General features: G+C 41.6%; 1 protein-coding gene across 2 annotated transcripts in view; it reads left to right on the top strand.

Annotated features, from left to right (window-relative positions):
* SHROOM2 (shroom family member 2) overlaps positions 1-22,689 on the top strand; it is a 182,713-nt gene that overhangs the window by 134,899 nt on the left and 25,125 nt on the right. For both annotated transcript variants that reach the window (XM_065422377.1, XM_065422369.1), the window contains one exon: positions 134-234. In XM_065422377.1, the coding sequence (XP_065278449.1) occupies positions 134-234 (101 nt within the window). The remainder of the gene's footprint in view (positions 1-133; positions 235-22,689) is intronic.

Raw genomic sequence — 22,689 nt, 5'->3', positions numbered from 1 at the left:
GACATGTTACGTTACTGACTTTATGTATGCTCAAGCAGAGCGAACCCACAAATAAGAGGTTCCATAATAATATATTTCCAGGAGACTGAAACTTGATGACTTGGTGTCTTACTATGTTATAAACCCTTTCCAGGAAGTCACAGTTGAAGTAAGGAGGCAAACCGAGGATTCAGGGGAAGATGGGGAGTGTATTTCCTCCAAAACTAACACTGATGAGCAGAATTGCACTCTAAGGTAGGTATGCTTTTTTTTCTGTCTCCAAGGCTGAAAGTTTTATATGAGGACTACAATAAGCGAATGAGCTGGATGTTTGCTACCCAAAATAGAAGTTGGGGTAAACTCATGTTGAACATCGTGCTATGCCTTTTTCCCCCCCTCATGTACGATATAACAGTTCTTGGAGCTAAGATTTCTTCTGACTGTGGAGTAGACCTTTTAAAGAAATTACCTAGTGTCCAATTTATTGTATTTTCTTCAGTCCCAGCAGAGTCTTATTATGAGGGTGTAGGAAGAGATCCAATCTTAATATTCATCAATTAAATGCTTTTAAAGAGAAGGAAGTGTTTGATTTTCCTAAAGGAGTGTGTCAGGGATACACGTGGCAACTACTGTAGGTTGCTGGAATACAGTAGTATAGTAAGTCAGTTTTCTGTAAAGATAAAATTACTGAATGTAAAACAGATAAAGGGCTCTCAAATGTGATTTTCTACTCACCACTTTTAATGTTAAGTGAATTAATAGGAGAAAAATGGCACAATTCTTCCAAGCTGCTTTCCATCAATCTTGAATAATCTGTTTTGACACAGTGTAATTAAAACCCTTGAATGCCTAGCACAGTTGGGACCTGATCCTGATTTGGGGCCGATGGGTGCTATTGTAATAAATAATTGAAACCACAGCTGCTAAATTGCACTTGGCAACCAAATTTCAGACAAGAACATACTGTGTCTAAAATAATTTAGTCAACAACTGCTTTTGCATCCTGTTTTTAACTGTAAATTAAGAACAAAAGCATATATAGAAGATATTTAAAAAAAAAATCTCGACTGATTTTCCTCATTATAAGTACTTAGAATCTTTAAGTGGTAGTCTGTCTCAATGGGAGATAATTTCTTAATATAGCAAATGCACATACAATATGAGTATAGCTATGCATGTCCCATATGATCAGCAACTGATTTGTATTATGTATAATATGTGTTCATTATTTTCCACCTTATAAACTATATATTATGAAGACTGATGGTTCTATTGGTTTAAGTGATCTGCTGTGTTGTTTTGATTATGTGTAGCTCTTTGTATTTACTGTGCAGTAGCTTTTAAAATGGGGTGTGTGTGTGTGTGTGTGTGTGTGTGTGTGTGAGAGAGAGAGAGAGAGAGCCTGGACTAGACAGCATCTCTATATAACTCAGATGTTTTCCATCTAGCATTGTGGAACAAAAAGCATCTGAATAATACACCTACGCCAGCATTTTAACAGTGTCTGTGTAACACAATCCTCGCTTTATAACATAGAATCCATGTAAATCACATGACTGGGCACCAGCTGTAATAACTTTTTTGTTTTAAAGCAGTAAGCTGTTTTCACATGCTGTTGCAGCTCTATTATTTGACCATTGCACCACAATGTAGGAAAAGGTTTAGTAAAGTGGTCTCTTTCATGGTCTTTCCCTCAGCTCTTTGTCTGATGCCAAGGCCATTTAAACTATGTAGAGGGCATATATGTCTTTAGCAGACAGTTTAATTTTCATTCCATGAATGGTCACTGAATGATAATGAATGGTGGTTTCCGGAAACTGTAAAAAACCATTTTTAAAAATGTCACTACTATAGTGAAAGGCCTAAGTGATAAGGGAACTAGTCTCATTCATCGTGATCTCGATTAAACCTATGTTCTGTGGAGTTTCTCTAAAGAAATTTGATTTAATATTTTTTTCCAATGCTAGCAATTTGTAAATAATAATTTGTTTAATCTGGCTAATCTGTATTTAGGTTTAGAACATTAACCAAATAGACTATGGAGAAAATATTTGCTTACTGGCATTTTTAATCATTTTTTTTGCTACTTGTATAAAATTACACTGCTTATGAGCCTGATCCTGCATCATCCACACCAAATCTTTGGATCTTTGCCATTGGCTTCATAGCTGCAGGATCAAACCCTAAATCTTTAAGTGGCTTAAACCTTGATGACCTGAGCTTTCTGCCAAAAAGTAATTTCATGAGATCAATGTATGGGGCTGAAATATTCTGTAGGTGCAGTCTCCATTCTGTAACAGAAAAATTATAGCCAGCTATTTGAGACTCCCTTGATTATTTTGTGAGTAATACGTGATTTGTGTTTAAAATAAATGTGTGTATATTTTGTGCTTATTGCAGATGCTGTGTATATTGTCATGAATGCTGAATTATTTGTGAATCTAAACTCTTGTATTGAATCTTACATGAAAAGTAATGAAGTATTAAAATAACAGATTATACATTCCCCCCCCCCCCCCCATAATCTTTAAAGTGAAATTACAGGGCTTGGATGGCTGACTAGTCAGTCAGTTTGCTTGTTTTTTCTTTGTCTGTTTCATGTATTGTGCATTTTCAGCCCAGAATGGAAACAATTTTATGTTGTATGCATGAAGATGTTTATAATCCACCACTTTATGGATTTGGCTTCATTTTTTATTTAGACTATAATGAATTTATATACTTAGTACCATCTCTGGAAAAATTAGAAAGTGTCTGAATTCTAGTATTCAGTGCTCTGTTTTATGTTTATGGGAACAGTGAGCAGTGGACCACTTCTAGATATAGTTACAACTGCTCATTCAAGTAGCACTACTGCTATGAATTGTAAACATTCAAACTCCCATTCCCACACACGTTGGGTACAATTCCAAGAATTGTCAGAATTCCAAGACCAGTTCTGAACTTCTAGGACTGAAACATATTCAAAATTATACTAGTAGGGTTGCTACCTTTCTAATAGCTGGTAACTGGACCCCAAAGCCCTACCCTCTGCCCCTCCCATCCCCCTCAATGCCCCACCCTTGCTCTGCCTTTCCCCCAAAGCCCCGCCCCATCACTCACTCCTCTTCCCTCCTCCCCCTGTTACTCGCTGGATCGTCTCAAGGAGCCTGCCTGCAGGTAGGACGCAGCCCAGCTGAGCAGGGGCTGGCACGGATTAATGACCCGGTGCTTCCCCACAGTAACTGAACTTCTGGTTCGGGTGCCATTTAGGGTTGCTAAGTTCTCTTTTTGACCGGACTTTGCAGTCAAAAACCAACTGTCCAGGTAAAACTTGGACTGGTGGCAACTCTAGATACTACTGACATGCAAAACAAAGATAATGCAATGTGTGCATATGTATTTAAGGATATTGGGTTCCTATATAAAATTACCATTGAAATGACTTACCAAAATTCAGCAAGCAATAGATAATGGTAGTGTGTGTGTTTCATAGCTGTCTGTATACATAATGCAGAATCTTATTTTTTTCAGAACTGGCCTCCCTTTTCTTTGTTTGCAGTCTGCAGTGTTTGCTACACTTTTAACATCCCCTTAGAGGTCACTGTATGTTTTAAACAGGTGTAGTCCTTGATATTCAAGGGGTGTTGAACCTAAGGAGTCCTGACATAAAAAGGTTGTCTTTTTAAAAATTGGACCTGGAGAGAGACAGAGAGAGTGAGAGTGTGTGTGTGTGTGCGCGCGCCCGCAGCACAAGTCAGCCTGCATCAAAAGAAAAGCATGCATTTAATAGTTATTCTCTAATTAACACAATTATACCGCCTACCAGTGAGAGGTTCACAGTCCTATAATTTTATTTAAATTCTGAGAACATTTTGCATGTATCTGCCCCCTCAATTTATTACATTGTCTACAAAAAACTACATATGACAAAAATTGAGGCAGTGTTAGATCAAGGTTAGAGCTTTTTGCTGTTTGTTGCTTTTTGACATTTAAGAGGTGTTAAATATAGTATCAGCACTTCAGGCCTGACCCAGCTCTAATTAAAGTAAATGGACATTATAGGGATTTGTTCTCTCTTCTGAATTATCTGGTATAAGCCACCATTGAAGAGAGGATACCAAACTAGCTGGTCTATTTGTCTGTTCCGGTATGGCAGTTCATGTGTTCCGAATATACTAAATAAAGAGAAGATTCAGCTATCCACTCTTACTATACTGCCATGCTGTGAGCTATCCCATAGAACAGGGCTGGCCAAACTGTGGCTCTGTTACTGTTAAAGTGCGGCTCGTGGAGCCCCTCTCCCCCCCAAGTCCTCCTCCATTCTCCACCTACCGGACTGGGGAAGGGAGGCAGCTCAGGACCTCTGCCTTGCAACGGGGGGGTTCAGTAGGGGCTTCTGCCCAGTGGGGAGGAGGGGGCTCGGGGCTTCAGCAGGAGCAGGGTTGAAGCCCTGAGCCCCATCAGGTGCCTCCCGTGGGGCTGAAGCCTGAGCTCTGGCCCCCGGCAGGCGTGCCCCAGCTCTCAAACTTCTGAAGATTGTCATATGTGTCTCGGAGGGCCAGTAAGTTCGGCCACCCCTGCCATGGAATATTTTGGTCTTTCATTATGTGGGCCTTAGCAACATGTATTGTGGTGTATATCAGCCTGCAGTGTGATGGGGAGGAAGGAAGACACTACTGTGCCAGTAAATTTGAGTTATAAGAAACTCTTAAGCAGTCATCTATCACAGCCATGATCTCAGATGTTGACTGTGAGACAACCAGATCTGTTACAGCCTATCAACCAATTAAACTGCATTATGCAAACTAAGTAAGGATCCAGTGAGTTGTCTGATGTCAAAATCACCTAATGAAGGGCATTGTGAACTTGAATTGAAACTGAAAGTTTGAGGGCTATAAAAGTCAACAAGAAATTCAGATTTTTTTTCCTGTTTCTTTAAGAAACAGAATCTTATAAAAATAAACATGCAGAATAGCTCTCTTATTTAATCTGTCTTCTATTTCTAAGGTACCTGTCACTGATGTATCAGAGTGCTGGGGTAAGGGTATCAAATGGCTAGTGCAAGGATATTTGGTATGTGATTTTATTAAGAGCATTTTCCTTTTAAAAATATTGTGATAGTCTTTAAATATATAAAACATAACCCAGAGAAACTGTGTGGAAGGATATAATGCACACTTTTGGCCATATTATAGGCAACTCACGCTTCACTCTTGTGATCGCCATGATATCATCAGATCATAGGAGTTTGGGGGGTGAAGGAGGTTTAGAGCGTGTGTGTGTATATCATTTAGTTCTATCTATACACAAGCATCTCTTTAAGTATGTGTATACACACAGTTTTTTCCAGGCTGGAAGGCTTTTAATGAAGATACTTATTATTATATGCCTAATTAATTTACATAGTAGTTTAAATGTGATTGAGAAGGTAAGCCGATTGATTGATATTAATTAGTTTATATCTGAATATTTAAAACTTATCATTGTTGCTGAAATCAGGACAAAATTTTCTTGATTGAAATACAAAATGAGACATTAAAAGCCTTTTTAACAAAAACAAAAAACAGTTAAGCTTTGAAGACTGTGAGCTTTTCTCCTTGAAGTCAGACGTTTTTGATGATGTAACGTATAATACAAACCAAGCCTTCAGTCATCAAGGTTAAAGTTGACAGAGCTTGTATGAACTTGTCAGTCATATAGAAGCAGGCAAAAACAAGCCAGCTGTTGTGAGGCATGGCTTTGAAAATCCTCTGTATTACAGTAAATTAGACCCAGAGGTTGAGGCAGAATCAGTTCTGTATGTCTTTGAAACAGGCTGGGGTATTTGCAAGGATGCAAAAGCTCATGTATGCAGTGAATAGAGGCAAACGTCTATAAATCCTGGTAAGGTTTCCCTGTATTTAGTATTAAAATGCTAGAATAATAAATGTGTGCATTAACTTCAGTTATCGTCTGTTGGTTCTTAACTGATCTTTGCAGTAGTCATTCATACAGTATTTCTTTTGTTCTCCAAGTCTTTAACCACAAGCTGTGTTTGCCCATCCCTGTCTGCAGTAGCTACAGCTACAAATTACAAGTGAGGCAGTGCATTATATAGAATTCTTTTTCTTTTTCTTTTTTTGTATGTATGTTTGTTCTAGTCCCTGAGGTTTAAGGGGGGAAATTCCAGCTAGATGCTCTGTGTGTGTGTGTGTTGTGTGCACGCACGCTTGTGCAAGGGCTGTTTTTAGCAGCTTTTGTTTTTACAATTGGCATAATGCACACTGGAATTAGAAGGCAGTGCCTTTCAAAAATGTTTGTTTTCTGGGCTGAAGTCTGCAGTGCTGTTATCCTCACTACGTGACTTCCAGCCTCTGTGTTCTTCTCTGCTGTATTTTGTAAGATAGGTTTTTGTATTTCTGGTTTCTTGGCAAAATTGTTATTGTGAGCACAGGTTCAGATGAAGACCCTTTCCGAATCAGCAGGTATGAGCTTGGAACTTGGAATTGGATGCTGACTATTGGAAGAAAGCGGTGAGTGAACAGCCAGGTCTGAGTGAAAATATGATAATGAAACATGGGTGTGCATGCTAATTGATGAAAGCAGCTATCTGTGAATCCTTTAGAGATGAGCTCCAAGGGGTTCACTTCAGTCCTTGTTTGAGAACTTCAGGTGAACTAGTTATAATTAACTAAGTATGTTGCCTTTTTCTGTCTTCTAATCTATTCTGGTACTGAGTGCTGCCTAGCTGCTGATATTTAAAAAATGGGCACATTTCAACTTACTATGCCTTGATTTTTAGTTCTAGAATTTATTTCCAGAAAACTTTTATTAAAAAGGACAGATTCCAAGTGATTTTGTATCCAGCCTTTTTTCCGTGAATGAGATTTCCTTGTTGTTAGTGTTAGGTAATGTTTCTTTTGTTCCTGCAATGGTTGCCATTTATATAACACAATGGGTGTTTTTACATTGTTAGGATTTTCTGCTTGAAATTCAATTCAGTGATTCAGTACAGTACATATTAACTTGCTTACTCCTGTGGGAGGTAGTCATTTTGAATCCATGCATGCCGGTGATTGCATATGAAGAAAGATGTGAAATTGAAAAAGCAAGCAAAAGATTGGCCATAAACATTTATTTTATTATTGATTTAATGTGCATAGTGGTAGGAAGGAGGGAGGGACTTTTTTTCCTAATAAAGGAAAGGGGAATAGTGTCTCTCCCACTCCCACGGTATTACTAGAAATGTAATTATAATCAAATTTGATTTTACTTCAGAAATATGGTTTGTGCTGTTTACAGTTGACCATGATTGACTGGTCTGTATTCTTATCTGCCAACATATGTTCAATTGCTTCTTGCAGAATGAAATTGGATCTGTTGGAAACAAATCTATGCTTTTATTTGTGTGGCAGAGAGGTGACATTTGTTAAAATAAAAATATATGGGGTCAGAAACAATTTTCATTCACATTGGCATGTAAGTGGGGCACAGATAAGAGATTCTAATGTAGCAGGCTGACTAGAAATAATCATTCCCATAGATCATACCGATAAACAGTCAGAATTATGTAAGGGTTATGAAGCTGGAGTGACATTTTTGTGTTGCATGAAATACAGAATTGCTGTGGGATCCATTTTGATTGACTGCACAGATAACATTATCTGCCTCTTGGCTCTTTAGTAATACACTAGCTAATGGACATTTGGCCTGGCTGTGGAAATCACAAGATGCCTTAGATGGGATATGGGTTATAATGTAACAACAACACGCTGTTGTTATATTTCTGGGAGTATCCTGGTTATTTTGTGTGTCCCCCTATTCTGTGGCTGTGGCCTATTGAGGACAGAGGGTTTTTTCTCTTCAAAATAATAGTTCTCCTTGTGCTCTTCCTTTTTAACATTTGCCAGTAGCTTAAGTGAGTCTTTAAGACCACTTGTTTCAGTAGCCTGTGCTGGATGTTGCCGTCCATGACTTCAGGCCAGCATTACTAAGGCAATAAACAGCTCTGCTGCTTCTGCAGCAATTAAATGTGCTTTGTATCGAGACCTGCCTCCTCAAATAATCATCATGAGGCAGTCATCATCGTGGTGGTTAAATAATTTCATTGTCATGGTTTCTTTGCTGTATATGATTTTGTCTTTCTCACAAATATTTTAACAGTGGTTTTTAGACTCTCAATAGAGTTTAGGATCTGGCACTTTTGGAATATATTCAAAGTTCCCCAACCAAAAGCAAATTATAATGCGTAATATGTATCACTTATATATAATAAAGCACTTCAGTAATAAAATATGTACGTGATATATATGTATATTCATACAAAAATTACATTAAAAGAATATTAAGGTTGCAAAGTCAAGCACCGAGAAGTTGGGAAATGCCAGAATTAAGGTTCGTTCTCTCTCTCTCTCTCTCTCTCTCTCTCACACTCACACTCACACTCACACTCACACACTATGTGTATGTCTGCAGTATGAGTAGGCTTGGAAGGATTTTATTTTTATTGGCAAATGTCAATAAATGTTAACTTCACCATGTACACACAAACTAACAAAAATATATTTCTATTGATGGAAAATAAAAATTCACAGATAGGTGAAGTAAGAAAAATGCTGCTTGAGAACTACAGTTTGATTTAGGAATGTTTACTTAGTCTATTTTGCAATGGGATGTTGGCAATTTGTGTTTTAAGGGTTACAAAGTTTTAACTTTTTGAATCTCAACATCTACTCTCATTAAATAATTATCTAACTCCCCCGTAATTTCCTGCAACCATGAAAATTTAAATTGATAAAAACTGAAAAAAAGTTTAAAAATAAACATTGATATTGTCTGTCAAAAGTATATAAAAATTGAATTCTGACAAACCTAATTATGATATGGTCTTGAATTATCTAGTTGAATACTATATTTTTCCCCTCAGGATCCCTGTCTTGTTTTATGCACAGGAGGGATGTGTTCTGGGGATGAATCAGGGTTGTGTAGTAAAGAAGACTATTGTCTGTAGAGCCCTACCTCATTTGTTTCAGACATTAGAAGGTGTGTGTGTGTGAGGATTGTAGGAGGATTGAGACTTTGGCAGTTGAGCGCCACCCTGGAGAATTGGATTCAATCCCGGTCTCTCCCACAGAGTTCCTGTGTGATGCTGGGCAAGTCACTTAATCCCATCTTTTCAAAGGTGGTTGTGTCTTCTTCATTTTCTGAGTACTCAACTTGATACCCAGGGGGTCTAATTTGCAGAAGTGCTGAGCACCCACTGAAGTCCTGCTTTGAGCAGGGGGTTGGACTAGATGACCTCCTGAGGTCCCTTCCAACCTTGATATTCTATGATTCTAAATCCATGGGAGCTGTACTGAATAAATAGGGATATAAAATGCTACGTTTTCAGAAAAATCAGGCCATAAGCATCTTGGGTTGGGCACCTAAAATTAGTGTATTCTTGGCATGTTGATGTGTCTGTGCCTTAATTTGCCATCTGTAAAATTAGGAATAATAATTCCACTTTACCTCACAAGGATGTTGTGAAGATAAATAAAATAGTTAATGTCTCTGAAGCACTCGGATGCTGGGTCCTTTGGAAAAAGTAGTAAGTCCTGCTCTGCCCTTGATTCCCTGAGATAGAGCATGCTCAGTGCAGACAGACTCTTTAGAGAATTTAGCTGCCAAATACTAACAAGTCTCTGCTGAACATGTGTGAACAGAGGCTAATAACTGCCAAACTTGGGTGAATTTTCATAGGGTCAGTAAAAAGCACAGCCCTGACACCAGGGCAACATCCCTGCCAAATTTCATGTTCCTCTAAAGTGTGGAGGCCCTACAGTTTCTCAGACACACAGCTGTAAGACATTTTTAACGTAGGCACAACATACCTTTCCCTAATTTCATTCTTGGAACAGCTGAACCCTTTTTGCTGAAACATTAATTAAAAAAAAAAGCCATCTTGAGGCAGGCACCCAACATAGAATAGTCTGACTTTAAAATCTATGGATCCTCCTCCCTTATCTCCCGGTCTCCCTTATCCTTGGCTCTCAGTCCCAGTGTCTCCCCCCATCCCAACTCGTGATCTCAGTTTCACTTCCTCCCCACAGCAGTATCCAGTCTACCGTCATGTGTTTCCCCTCGCTCCCTCTAAGCCACGCATGCACACAGTTCTAAATTCTGTTCCCTGTGCGTTTGAATTGTGTGGCTTACTCCTCCCCACTTTCTAGGCACTTGCAGGGATCTCATTAAGAGCACAGGAGAGACAGCCTCCCTGCTCTCAGTTTCAGTGCCTGGTCTTTCATGGCCCACAGCACTCCAGAGTTACAATTGGTGGTGTAGCATGCTCAGTACAGACAGAATCTTAGAAGAATTTATGTGCCAAACTCCAGCAAGCTCAGTAGGTATGAACTGCAGGGTTTTTTTCAAAGGCTTATGATTTGGGTGGATTTTCACAGGGACAGCAAAAGGCACATTCCTGACACACAGCATCTGTCCTGCCCGACAAATTTCAAGTCCCTTCCCCAAAGCATGGGGGATATTAGAGCTTCTCAAATTAAGACTTGCCAGAATTTTTATAACATGAGCAAAACAGTGTATTTTTCATTGGCCTCCATGTGAGAAACGGCAGAACTATTTTGGCAGAAGTTTTCCAAAAAAATTTCAACGTGAGGCAGACACCCAGCATGGAAAATTTCAACCAAAATGGTTAAAGTTTGCCAAAGTTACAAAGAATTGAAAACACAGTGTTATAATGGGAAGTGTCAGGCAATTCTACCAGCTCTGTCTGTAATATCTGTGTGTATATACACATATCAGTATTAAAAAAAAAAAACCTGACATGAATAATATCTAATACCTTTTCTGATTTCCAAAACACACATGTGCATACACTTACTCATAGTCCACCTTTTCTTTCTCCCTAGTTCTTTTCAGATGAATCACAATTGAGGCCTGGCCTAGACTACAGAGTTAGGTCGATGTAAGCAGTTTACGTCATCCTAACTCTGTAAGTGTCTATACTACAGCATTACTCCTGATGATGTAAGTCCCCCATTACACCAACCTAATAACTCCATGTCCCTGAGAGGCGTAGCACTTAGGATGATCTAGTGAGGGCAGCGCAGTGTCTGTGTAGACACTGCATTACTTACATGGCCTGTCAGCACTGCATTGCCCAGCGCTAGGGTTGCCAACTTAATAATTGCACAAAATCAAACACCCCTGCCCCGCCCCCTGTCCCGCCCCTTCTCCAAGGCCCTGCCCCTTCTCCAAGGCCCCGCTCCCCACTCGCTCCATCCCCCCTCCCTCAGTCTCTCGCTCTCCTCCACCCTCACTCACTTTCACCAGGCTGGGGCAGGGGGTTGGGGTGCAGGAGGGGATTGAGGGGTGCGGGCTGCGGGTGGGGCCAGAAATGAGGGGTTCAAGGTGCGGGAGAGGGCTCCAGGCTGAGGCAGGGGGTTGGGGTGTGAGGGATGTGGGCTCCAGGAGGGAGTTTGGGTGCGGGAGGGGACTCTGGGCTCGTGCAGGGTCCCAGTGGTGATAACCACGGCTCCCAGGAAGCAGCCGCCAGTCCTTTCGGCCCCTAGGTGCAGGGAGGCTCCGTCCGTGCGCTGCCCTCGCATCTGCAGGCACCGCCCCCGCAGCTCCAATTGGTCGCAGTTCCTGGCCAATTGGAGCTGCAGAGCCGGTACTCCGCGTGTTGCCCCTACCCCTGAGTGGCAGCTGCTTCTGGGAACCGTGCGGAGCCAAGGCAGGCAGAGAAACTGTCTTAGCTCCTGCCCCCCACTGTGCCGCTGACCGGACTTTTAACAGCCCTGGTCAGCAGTGCCAACCGGCACCGCCAGGGCCCCTTTTTGACGGGGCATTCCGGTCGAAAACCAGTTGCCTGGCAACCCTACCCAGCGCTGAGAGCCCGGGCTGTCAGCTCCACACGGAGCTCCCAGCTGGGAGCATGACTGCCCAACGCAGAGAGCCTGGGCTCTCAGTGCTGGGTAGTGGGGCTCCCAGCTCGAGCTGTCATCCTCTCTCCTCCTCCCCAGTGCCCCACTTAAACTGGTGGAAACACCTTTGATGAGGATCTGAACCATTGGCAGAAGGAGGGTAGTGTGGACATGAAAAACGGCACTAATTACTGCAGTGGCTATACAGCGACCTAACATAGGTCGACTTAATTGTGTAGTGTAGACAAGGCCTGATTGTGTGAGATTTCACAATTCATTTGGGACGTGATTGAACGGGTTGATGGAAAGACTCTCATTGACTTCAACAGGAGTTCAGTCATGTCTTTGGCCCTCTGTTAAATGGTGAGAGTTATGCAATCTTCCCATTACAATCCCCTATTTTCAGGAATGACAGCTCTGCTATAAAATTTTGCCTCCTGGAGAAAACTGATCTCCTTCTCTTGGTGTTTATTTGTTGGATTTTGGTGACACAATAATCAAACACATTTATTTGAGTATTTTTATTGTCTTACAATAAAATAGTTCTGTCTTGCTCCTCTGTAGTGGGTGTATTTTGAAAGCAATATGCTTATGCAGGGACAGAGGGGATGCCCTTTGTTGCCTTAGGAACCCTTCTGGCTATGGTGTACAGTTATCGATTGGGGAGGATAGAGGGTGCAGTGCAGAGTGGCTGGCACAGGGATGGAAAAGTGGGACACGAGAACTGCTGCGGCTCTCTATTGGGGAAGGGGTTGGTATGTGAATACAGTTGATCATTTGCATTTGAGTAACTTAAAAACAGGCTTCAAGAGCAGTTCTAGTCTGAAAGTGACTGCAAAGCCAGTCTGCTGGAATTCTGTATTGATTTTATCTCGGTGATTTCTTCAACACATGTTCAGTTTATAAGTAACAACCTGGTCTTTTTCATTGCCTGTCCTGCAGCCACTTCTTTCAGTTACACACGGGCAACCTCATTGGACAATATTCTGGTCTCAGTTAAGCAGATCACCCCCACTGATCCCAACAGCCAGGGAAGTCTCACTGGCATAACTGAGAGACACATTTAACACACAGTGTGGAATAGAGAGTAGGAGGATTTGGCCCTTCGGGTAGCCCTGCTCTTAGCACTTAATTTACAATTCTCTAAGTTAGGCAGTTTGTCCACTGCTTATTACATTAACCGTAACTGTCTGACCGTTAGTTTGTCTTAATCTTATATTGCAAGCCCTTTGGGTCAGAGGCTATCTCTTTCATTGTGCCTAGACAGTGAGGCCCTGATCTTTGATTGGGGGTCTCTGGGCACTACTGCAATACAAGCAAAAGTGACAGAATAACTGACTCTCCCATAGCTGTTGTGGCTCTGCAAAGAGCAAATATGACTCTGAATATGTACAGGATGCAGCAGTGGTGACTTGACAGCTGCTACTTTACATTCATTTGCCTGACACCTCTCAAACTGAAGGTGTGGTTAATGGTAATGATTAGCCCATATTATGATCCAGTTCCATTTTTAATAGCTGATCTTTTGAGATTTTAAAAGGCAGCTACACCACATCCAATGCAGTGTTGTTTTGTTTTGATCATTATTATTATTTCATAAGAGTGCTGAGCAGGGGGTACCACTTTTAGGCACCAAAGGAGCTTTTAGAAGCTCTGGAACCCTGGGGAAGGAAGCAGTTAAAAAAATACACAGAAGTGATTTACATAATAACTGTAATAGTTCCAAATGTGTATTAAAGTCTTTGGATTAATACCCAGAGAAATGTGTAGTTAGATAATAGCACTTGGGCAACTAACTCTGCTGCTCTATGGGGCTGTCACTTTCAGGATTCACTGGTGTTTTATGTTCTGGAAAAAGCTATTTGGACACCATTACTGGTGGGAGTGAGGCACTGAGCTAGGAAGGGGATTAAGGATAAGTGGAGGGAATACCATAGAAGAACATTTTAAAAACATGGTTAGCATGAAGAATAACTAAGTTAGATTTTATAGCTCGGTCTTCCACTCCATTTTGGGGTGTCTGCCCAGGGGCTGGAGGTGTAATTTCCAGCTCAGGTAGACGTACCCCTGCCAGTAGCTCTTAATCAAGCTACTGTGCTAAAGGTAGCCATGTAGCGTGGTTGGATGGGCTAGTCTCCCTGAGTACAATCCTGTCTGAAACCCTAACTATGTACCCATCGGGGCTAGTCCCTCCTGCTGCCCGTGCAGTCACAGTTACACTCTGTTGTTAGTGCACTCGCTAGAGCTCGACTCAAGATGGAAATCACAGCTCCAGTTCCAGCGTAGGCAGACTCTTTGATTAGTGAGGCGTTGGCTAAGTTATTCTGCACCCAGTTCAGCAATGTACATAACTAACCTTAGACACATGAGCAGTCCAAATGAACTCAAGGGGAATACTCCCATGCTGGGAAGGCACTTGATTAAATACTTTGCTGAATCAGGGTCCTGATGAGTAGCTGCATAATGGATCTTTGACTAAAACGTGCAAGTCCTGGTATTCTGGCATGGAATGAAATACAGTACATCAGTTATTTTGAGAATGAATATAGCTGCTGCTGTTAATATTTTGAGCTCAGGGTATTTAATGATGTATGGAATAATTATAAAACAAAACAGCAGGTGTAGGAGAATCCAGTGGCTGAACTGGTAAAAGCAACCCCCCTAATTTCACTTCAGTTCACCTGTTAAAATTTACCGAGAGAGGGATGTGGGGGAAGAAGATATTTATGATGGAAAGCACTGTGCCATCTGTATTTTTAGCAATTTCTTGTCAAATCTCAATTTCTTTCTGACCCTCTTCAGATTACTCCACTGACTACTGTTCTATAGAATCAGATGTCATATTTAACTGCTACAGAATATGCTAGTTGCCTGTTAATGTTTAGCAGAAAATCACCTGCCAGCTCTGGCAGAACAAAACGAAAGAATGTGGGGAGTGATCCAGCAGTGAAGAGGTTAGCATAGCTGCAGAATGAGTCTGCTGCATCCTCTGATCCTTTCTCTGCAAAACACTGCTACTCAGTCAAGTCTGATGGGCACACTTACGGTTATTACTGTAAGCCTCTGCTACAATCCTGATCTTGGGATCTGTCCTTTTTTAAGGCATGAATCAAATTGTGTGCTGTAAGGAGGTTTGTTGAGGGCGGGGGTGGAGGGACTGATTATCAGCATAGATGTTCTTGTACCTTGTGACACATGAGGCAATCCAGTGTTTCCACCGCTGCCTGTCTAATGTTGTATTTCTTGCTCCATCACAGTCTGTTCCCATGACAGCAGCATCTTTCTTAGTAGTTTTATTGTCATCTGTTGTCTTTCTCTTTTCCATCTTCCACCAGGTGGCATCCAGTCAAGGGCTCAGGCATGGTGAGAGCAGTGATCTCCATAATGTTAGAGTAATCCTCTACTCCAAGAGCCAGTAGCTAGGTCGATGGAAGAATCCTTCCATTGACATAGCCATGCCTACACTGAGGCTTAGATCAGCTTTACTGCATAAAGTCCTGAGCAATGTAGCTAGGTCAGCCTAAATTTTATGTGTGGACCAAGCCTAAAACTGTCTAGATTAGGGCCTTGCCTACCTGGGGAAGATTTTTGTTCAGTATAACCTAAAGTAGGAATTTAAATTGTTGTCATTATACCAGTATAACTCCCCATCTGTGGATACTCTTATTTGGATATCAGAGTGCCTTTTTTCAGTTTATCTTATGTTGCTTAAGAAGGAGGTTTAAACTAAACCAAGGAAAGCCACTCTGATACTGGAATGAGATTGTCTACACTGGGATGAGTTAAATCCTATATAATTATGCCTGTATAACCGGTAAAACATCCCTATATAGACAAGCCTAGGATAAAAGAGGTATTTTTAAAATGTTAGCTAACACATTGTAACTAAAGCCATATCTAGACTAGGGTTTACAGGTGCGGTGTTACATCAAGTTATCTAGCTTGATCTAATAAACACCTCTACAAATCAAGTCAAGACAAAGAAATTGTAGTTTACAACATGCTAATTGGATTACTTTCACTGACTGAGCTAGCTAACTTAACTGAACATCTCACTTGTCAGCCCTATCCTAGATAAGGTCTAAATATAAAACAAGAGAAAGTAGGTAGATACTGAAGGAAAGTAAAGGGGAATGGGTTTTGTCATATACCTCAGAGATGCTACATGGGCCATCCCATGCACTACAAAATGATCCATTCTGGTGATTGCTCATGGACTTCTGTAGGACACTTCTAAAAAAATGATTTAAGCCCAACCACGCATTTTACACACCTGTGAACAGTGATAAATTAGACCACTGCTATCTGCTCTGAGTGCACACAGGTCTCCTGTTTCTGTTTGTTGCTCTGATCAGGAATATATATTTTTACACCATTGGAATTAATCAACTTTTAAATTGCAATTAAAATGTGCAACATGTGCCCAGAGTTCAACTCGTACCATTCTCAAGACACATCTCCAGTGTGGCAAATTTTAACTGGTACTCAGGCACTGTATGGCAAATGTTTAAAAATACTCTAAAACCTGGCCTAAGGCATCCAACTAATCCTAAAGTAACCAGAGTAGAAGCAAATCAGTGTTGAACCAAAAGCCTAATTGAACCAAGGGTCGTGGTGGATTTATCTCTATCGCTGATACATTTTAAATCAAGCTTGGATGTTTTTCCAAAAGCTGTGCTCTAGGAATTCTTTTGGGGAAGTTCTAGGGCCTGTGTTATACAGGAGGTCAGACTAGATGATCATAATGGTTCCTTCTGGCCTTGGAATTTATGAATCTATGAACAAAATACTTGCTCAGGCTTCGAGGGACAATCAAGAAAAGCAAGATCCAGAGATTCTGCCAGTGACCATTGAAAGCAGAGTCCCTAGCACTGAGTGCTGACATGACTCCACAGATGTCATCTGTTAAGATGGGATATGGAAAAGTTGTCTTAAATAACAGAGTCCAATGCCATGTAAAGATTTAGACATGGCCAGTTATACGTGGAGGGGATTGCTTCCAGAGGAGTCCACTTCCTTCCTTTCTAGGCCAGGAGGTTATTGCTGCAATATTTTATTTGGTTTATTTTCTTTCAATTTAGAATAAGTAGAAAGCACCCATGCCAGGCTATGAGTGCCCTGCCAGTTCTTTAGAATTACAAAGCACAAATTCAGTACCATCGGCTCATCCCTCCTACCAAGCTGCAGCACTTACCAAACACCAGATGTATGTCTATCCTCCCTCATTTTTTTGCAAAAGCCAGATAAAACAAATGGGCCCTGCAAAGCCAGCACATCTTTCCATGGGTTGCAATGCATTGCAGAGCCCCAGAATGTTTATGGAGAACATGCTGCAAACAATTACTGTTAAATCAAGGGATATCCAGAATCAGGAACTCTCCTTCACAACTGTGGCAGTGTATGCTGGGGAAAGAAGTAGTCTCTCAGGTATAAAGATGATCTGGTATATGAAGCTTTTGATGATGGGGATTGGTGATGGATAAATAAGGTGACCATGGATCATTGGCCTAAATGGAGGCAAATTTATGGATGTTACTTGTACGTATAACATTTATTTAAGCCGGTAATATTAGAACTGTGTCAGTTCTTTTCTCTTTGAAAATTTATGTAGCTGAAATGTTTGGGATTTTATTTTTGCCAAAGCCATCAAAATGTACAATGATTAAATGGATTTTGTTCTGCACTAAGCAGTAAATCAGCAATGCCTTTACAGTCATATTGTCAAAGGATTAAAAATCTCTCTCATTGTGCCACATGGTAGCTGGAATATTTATTTAAACCTCATTTTATGATAAGATTGTTTTCTATTTACAAAAGGTGAATTTTCCAGTGGTGTTTATAGTTTCCTTTGCAAGTTTCTGTGGACTTTATCTCTGCAGCGCCATATTTTGTGTGTTTCTTTCTACAGAGCAATTAAAATTTTAAATCAGCCTCTTTTTAGTGGACTTCTTGGTACTTACACTAATGTAACACTTTGCAGGTTCTTGCCACAGGGTTCTTCTGGTGCTTGAAGCTTTCTTTCTTTTCCTCCTTTCTGAACAGTAAGATCAAATCTCTTCAGGGTAAAGTGATTAGCATGTTTTGCATGAGAACCCACCCACCCTGAATGTAAATGATCTCCCATGCTGAATGCAGCTACCTTCTCCCCATAACCATCCTGTGTGCCACTGTAAAATGTGTGTTTACTTTCATAGAAACTGTATGAAGGCACATATGCAGTCCCATTAAACTTTACCCCACCAATTGGAAACACCGCATTCCTTAAGTCATCTACACTGTGACATTTTAAATACTTTTTATTTCATTTTATTTTGGAGGATGACCGTACTATTTATCAAAGCATTCATTGTGGTACAAGCCAAAGGATTGTTAAGAACATCTCATCAGAAATTCTAAAACACAAATGATTTTTGGATGTGTAAACATGTCAACTTAATAGTGCGCTGTGTCCTGTTCACTTTCACCTGCAAAAACAGTTCAGATTTGCATGTCAAGTTTAATATAAACTTTGCAGACTGGCTGCAGCAGTGCATGCAATTCACATCTTTGGACCCTCTTATGTTGTGATCTTGACTTTCTGTGTACCCCACCATTGCCATTATGTAGTATGTTATGACCTACGTTAATAAAAAGAAATCAGAGAGCTTAAAGGACTTTCTGGCATCACGAGTGAGCATAAAAAAAATCAAGCTGTACATCAGTTACCTAGATGAGGAACAATGGTTGTTACTTTTGTCAGACATCGGTATTCAGTACCTAGGGCCTAATCCTGCAGCCCTTACTCTTGTGAGTATTTCCATAAAAGTCAGTGGGACTATTTAAAAGCCCAGCCCCACTCACATTGAACTCAACAGGGAAACTCTGATTCTCTTAAGTCAGCGTTGCGAGATCCGACCCGATGTGAGTAAGGATTATTGGATCCAGCCCTTAAATCCGAGGGCGTGATTTACACCAAGGCCACGCCACTCTAGTAGTGAAAAGGGTCCTTCAAGTAGAGTAAATATATAAATTTGTTTTTTAAATATAATTCACTCCCACTTCATGGCACCTCAAAATTAACGTGTTCTGTTCATTCCCTCTGAAGCACCTGGCACTGGCCACTGTCAGAGACAGGATACTGGACTAGATGAACCATTGGTCTGAACCAGTATGGCTGTTCTTACGTTCTCTAACCTGCCTAGAATGGCATGAAGTGGCCTTAGGGTGAATGAGAATCACGTCCTGAATCTTTTGGTGTTTTATCAGTTTTAAGCATCTTCTAGTAAAATGGGATGTTTACATTTTAAATAGTTAAAGAAACCAAGATAGAGAGAGATTTCTCATTTGATTGTAAGAGAGTTACCATTGTACTGATAAGCTAAAATGTCTCCTTCACAACTGTTATGGACTGTTGCCATGTAAATATCAATTTAAAGTGTAGAAATTCAAAATCATTTTAAAAGAAGGCACTTTACCTACCTTTACAAAATATTTTCCAAAGTAATTTTGTGCTTTATGCATTACAGACCCATAATATTGGCAAAAAACTTCTAAAATGTCATTTTTGAGTAATGAGTGTGAAAATGGCATCCATGCCTGATCACCTTTTCTTTGTGCAATATTTAGGTTTAAAACATTACCTTAATTCTTAATTGCACAAAAATGGATTTTGTTTATCAAGTTTGAGCCCAGAATAGTGTTTACATGTGACTGAAAAGCTGGGGTTATAGTGGACGTGCTCTCAAAACCTTAACAATAGTTGAGTGGACAGCACCAAAACAACATTCAGCTGCACAAGGAACTACTCATTTTACTGTTTTGTATTTGCAAAGAATCTTCATGAACTATACTTGTTTTATGGGTGTTTTTCCCCCGATTAGAATCCTTTTATTTGTGTGATTAAAAACTTCTCGAGACACTGTCAAGGGTGGTACAGTAGGCCTAAAAATTGGTTTACTTTGGCAGTGCTGGTTGGCACAACCTTTGGAGTAATCTGAACCATTTGGGAAGGACTTACTTTCAAGGTCCTTTTTGATGTGCCTTTCATATTGAAAGGCAAGACCTTTTCAGATAAGACATTTGTACAAGTAGGTCAACACACCAACTGTGACAGTGCCCATTTCAGTGATAAAACTTCATGAGCCAGATTCTCAGGCCTGGTCTACACTGGGCGGTGTGGGGGGGGGATCGATCTAAGATGCGCAACTTCAGCTACGAGAATAGCATAGCTGAAGTTGACGTATCTTAGATCGACTTAGAATCACTTACTTCGTGTCCTCGCGGCGCGGGATCGATGGCCGCCACTCCCCCCATCGACTTTGCTTCTGCCTCTCGCCGAGCTGGAGTTCAGCAGTCGACGGGAGAGCGATCGGGGATCGATTTATTGCGTCTACACTACACACGATAAATCGATCCCCGATAGATCGATCGCTACCCGCCGATCCGGCGGGTAGTGTAGACGTACCGTCAGTTAGTGATAATTGATATAGTTTCATTGACTTCAATTTATGAGGATCTGGCCAAAATGTGCATGCATTTCTATTTAAAGATCTGCAATAAGGGTGAGTTCAACACTAAAATATATGGTATATGAAAAGGGTAACAAAAATGGTCATTCATATGGTCAAATTTACATACAACAAGAAAAAAAATGCTAGGGGCTGGTCTTATGTGGCATGGCAAAGTGCACCAGAGGGGTGTGAGTTGTAAAATGCTCTAACATGTTGCGCTTTGACTGCCCCATGTAGAGCCTGCTGGTGCAGCCTAAAAGGCACCTAATTCACATTAAGGTCATAGGAACCTGTTAGAGTGCAGCAGCATGGTCTACATGGGGCAGTTAGAGCACAACCCATCACATCTGTAACCTTTTGTAATCTTTATGTTGAAATGTTCCCAGTTAATATTAAGTTGTTAAAGAAAAGGGTGTAACAAAACCCAACTTAGTTTTCTAGGTCAGTTACAGAAAATTTATTTAGTAAAGGACCACTAGGCAACGCTTTGAATGATGCAACCAAAGTCTATTAAAAAGAAAAATGATTAGTTAACAAATAAGCAGGCAACTACCAATTATGTAAATACTACTATTCTACTCACACTCAAAGATGAAATGGTCTAGCAATGGATGATCAGCCTACTGACAATGGCATGAAGGAGAGCCTTATAATCCTGAAGCCTAGCAGTAGTACCCTTTTAAGGTTAATAGGAGCTCCCTTGCAATTTAGCAAAATTTACTTCTTTTATACTCCATTATAGTTCTAATTAGCATTAAACTATCCTTTACCATAATTATATTTCCGCCACCTTCTTAATGGCTCTTTGTTACCCATTATTTAAATTAACATCTGCACCAAAGTTCTTCTCATACTATCCAAATAGATAGCATTTTAATAAAACATTCACAATTTTCAAAAGCAATCATTAAAAAACCTTACTCGAACCAATTATAACCAAAAACATAATGGTAACATAACCTTGGGTTATGTCCTTGCTAACTCTTACTTTCCCATGACACTCTGTCTCCAACTTATCTCTGAGTTCTTTTTTTTTACTCAGGGTTGGCAGCCCAGTTTGGAGCAGAGACCCGGCAGCAGCCTGGCTGGGAGCTGGGAGCCAGCTTTCTTGTCAATTTCACCGCTTCAGTGGTAGCCCAAAACCTAACTTCTACTTATGTCTTAATCCAAACCATCCTATAGATTGTACACCCCTCTAGTGCCCTTTGCCGGCACCATGTAGACAAGCCCTAGGATTACCTGGTGTCCCAGATCCACAGGATGAGTGTTATGGCCCCCCAGCCTTGGAGCAGTCTCTAGGAGGAGCCTCTCCAATGTGGCAGACTCCCCTGGGGGTCTCGCTCTTCCTGCAGGATAAGCAACACAGTTTCACCACCTCCTTAGACTGGGCCTGCAGCACTCCTGCTTCATGCCGTGAGCTCTGTTCAGCTAGTCTAAATGAGACAGACCCTTGAGAGAGAATTGTACACATTTTAGGGATCAGTGCACCTTTCCCAGCATTTGCAGTGACTCTTACACAGCATTGTGAAAACAGTAGGGTTTATTAGTCATCTGGAACACAGCAGAGGAAGTTCTTAAATTGACATAGAGCGAAGTGGGCAAACTACAGCCCACGGGCCGGATCCGGCCCCTCAAGGCTTTGGATCCGGCCTGCGGGATTGCCCCCCATGGCGCCGTGGGCCCCACGCCGCTCTCAGAAGCGGCCGGCACCACATCCCTTCAGCCTCCGGGCCGGGGGGCAGAGGGCTCTGGGCATTGCCCTTGCCTCCAGGCACCAGCCCCCGCAGCTCCCATTGGCTGGGAATGGGGAACGCACGCGGAGCCCTCCGTCCCCCTTCCCCAGGGGGTGCAGCGCTTCCTGGAGCGGCGCAGGGCCGGGGACAGGGCAGGCGTGCAGGGAGCTGCCCTATCCCCGGTGTGTGCTGCTGCCATCCCGAAACCGCTTTAGGTAAGCGGCGCTGGGCCGGAGCCCGAACCTCTCCTGCACCCCACCCCCCAACTCCCTGCCCTAAGCTCCTGCCTGCACCTCGCACCCTGCCTGCATCCCAACCCCCTGCCCTGAGCCCCCTCCTGCACTCCACACCCCTCCTGCACCCCAACCCCCTTCCCTGAGCTCCCTCATACACCCCACACCCCTCCTCGGCTCCAATCCCTTGCCCTGAGCCCCTTCCTGCACACCACACCCCCTCCCGCACCCCAACTCCCTGCCCCGGCCCTGCATACAATTTCCCCACCCAGATGTGGCCCTCGGCCCAAAAAGTTTGCCCACCCCTGGCATAGAGGAATGACGATTAAAGCATAGTCCATTCTGGTTAGCTCAGAGCCCAACCGTAATC

Source organism: Emys orbicularis, chromosome 1 (assembly GCF_028017835.1).
Source record: "Emys orbicularis isolate rEmyOrb1 chromosome 1, rEmyOrb1.hap1, whole genome shotgun sequence".
Classification (NCBI taxonomy): domain Eukaryota; kingdom Metazoa; phylum Chordata; order Testudines; family Emydidae; genus Emys; species Emys orbicularis.
This window is presented reverse-complemented; position numbering and strand designations above follow the sequence as displayed.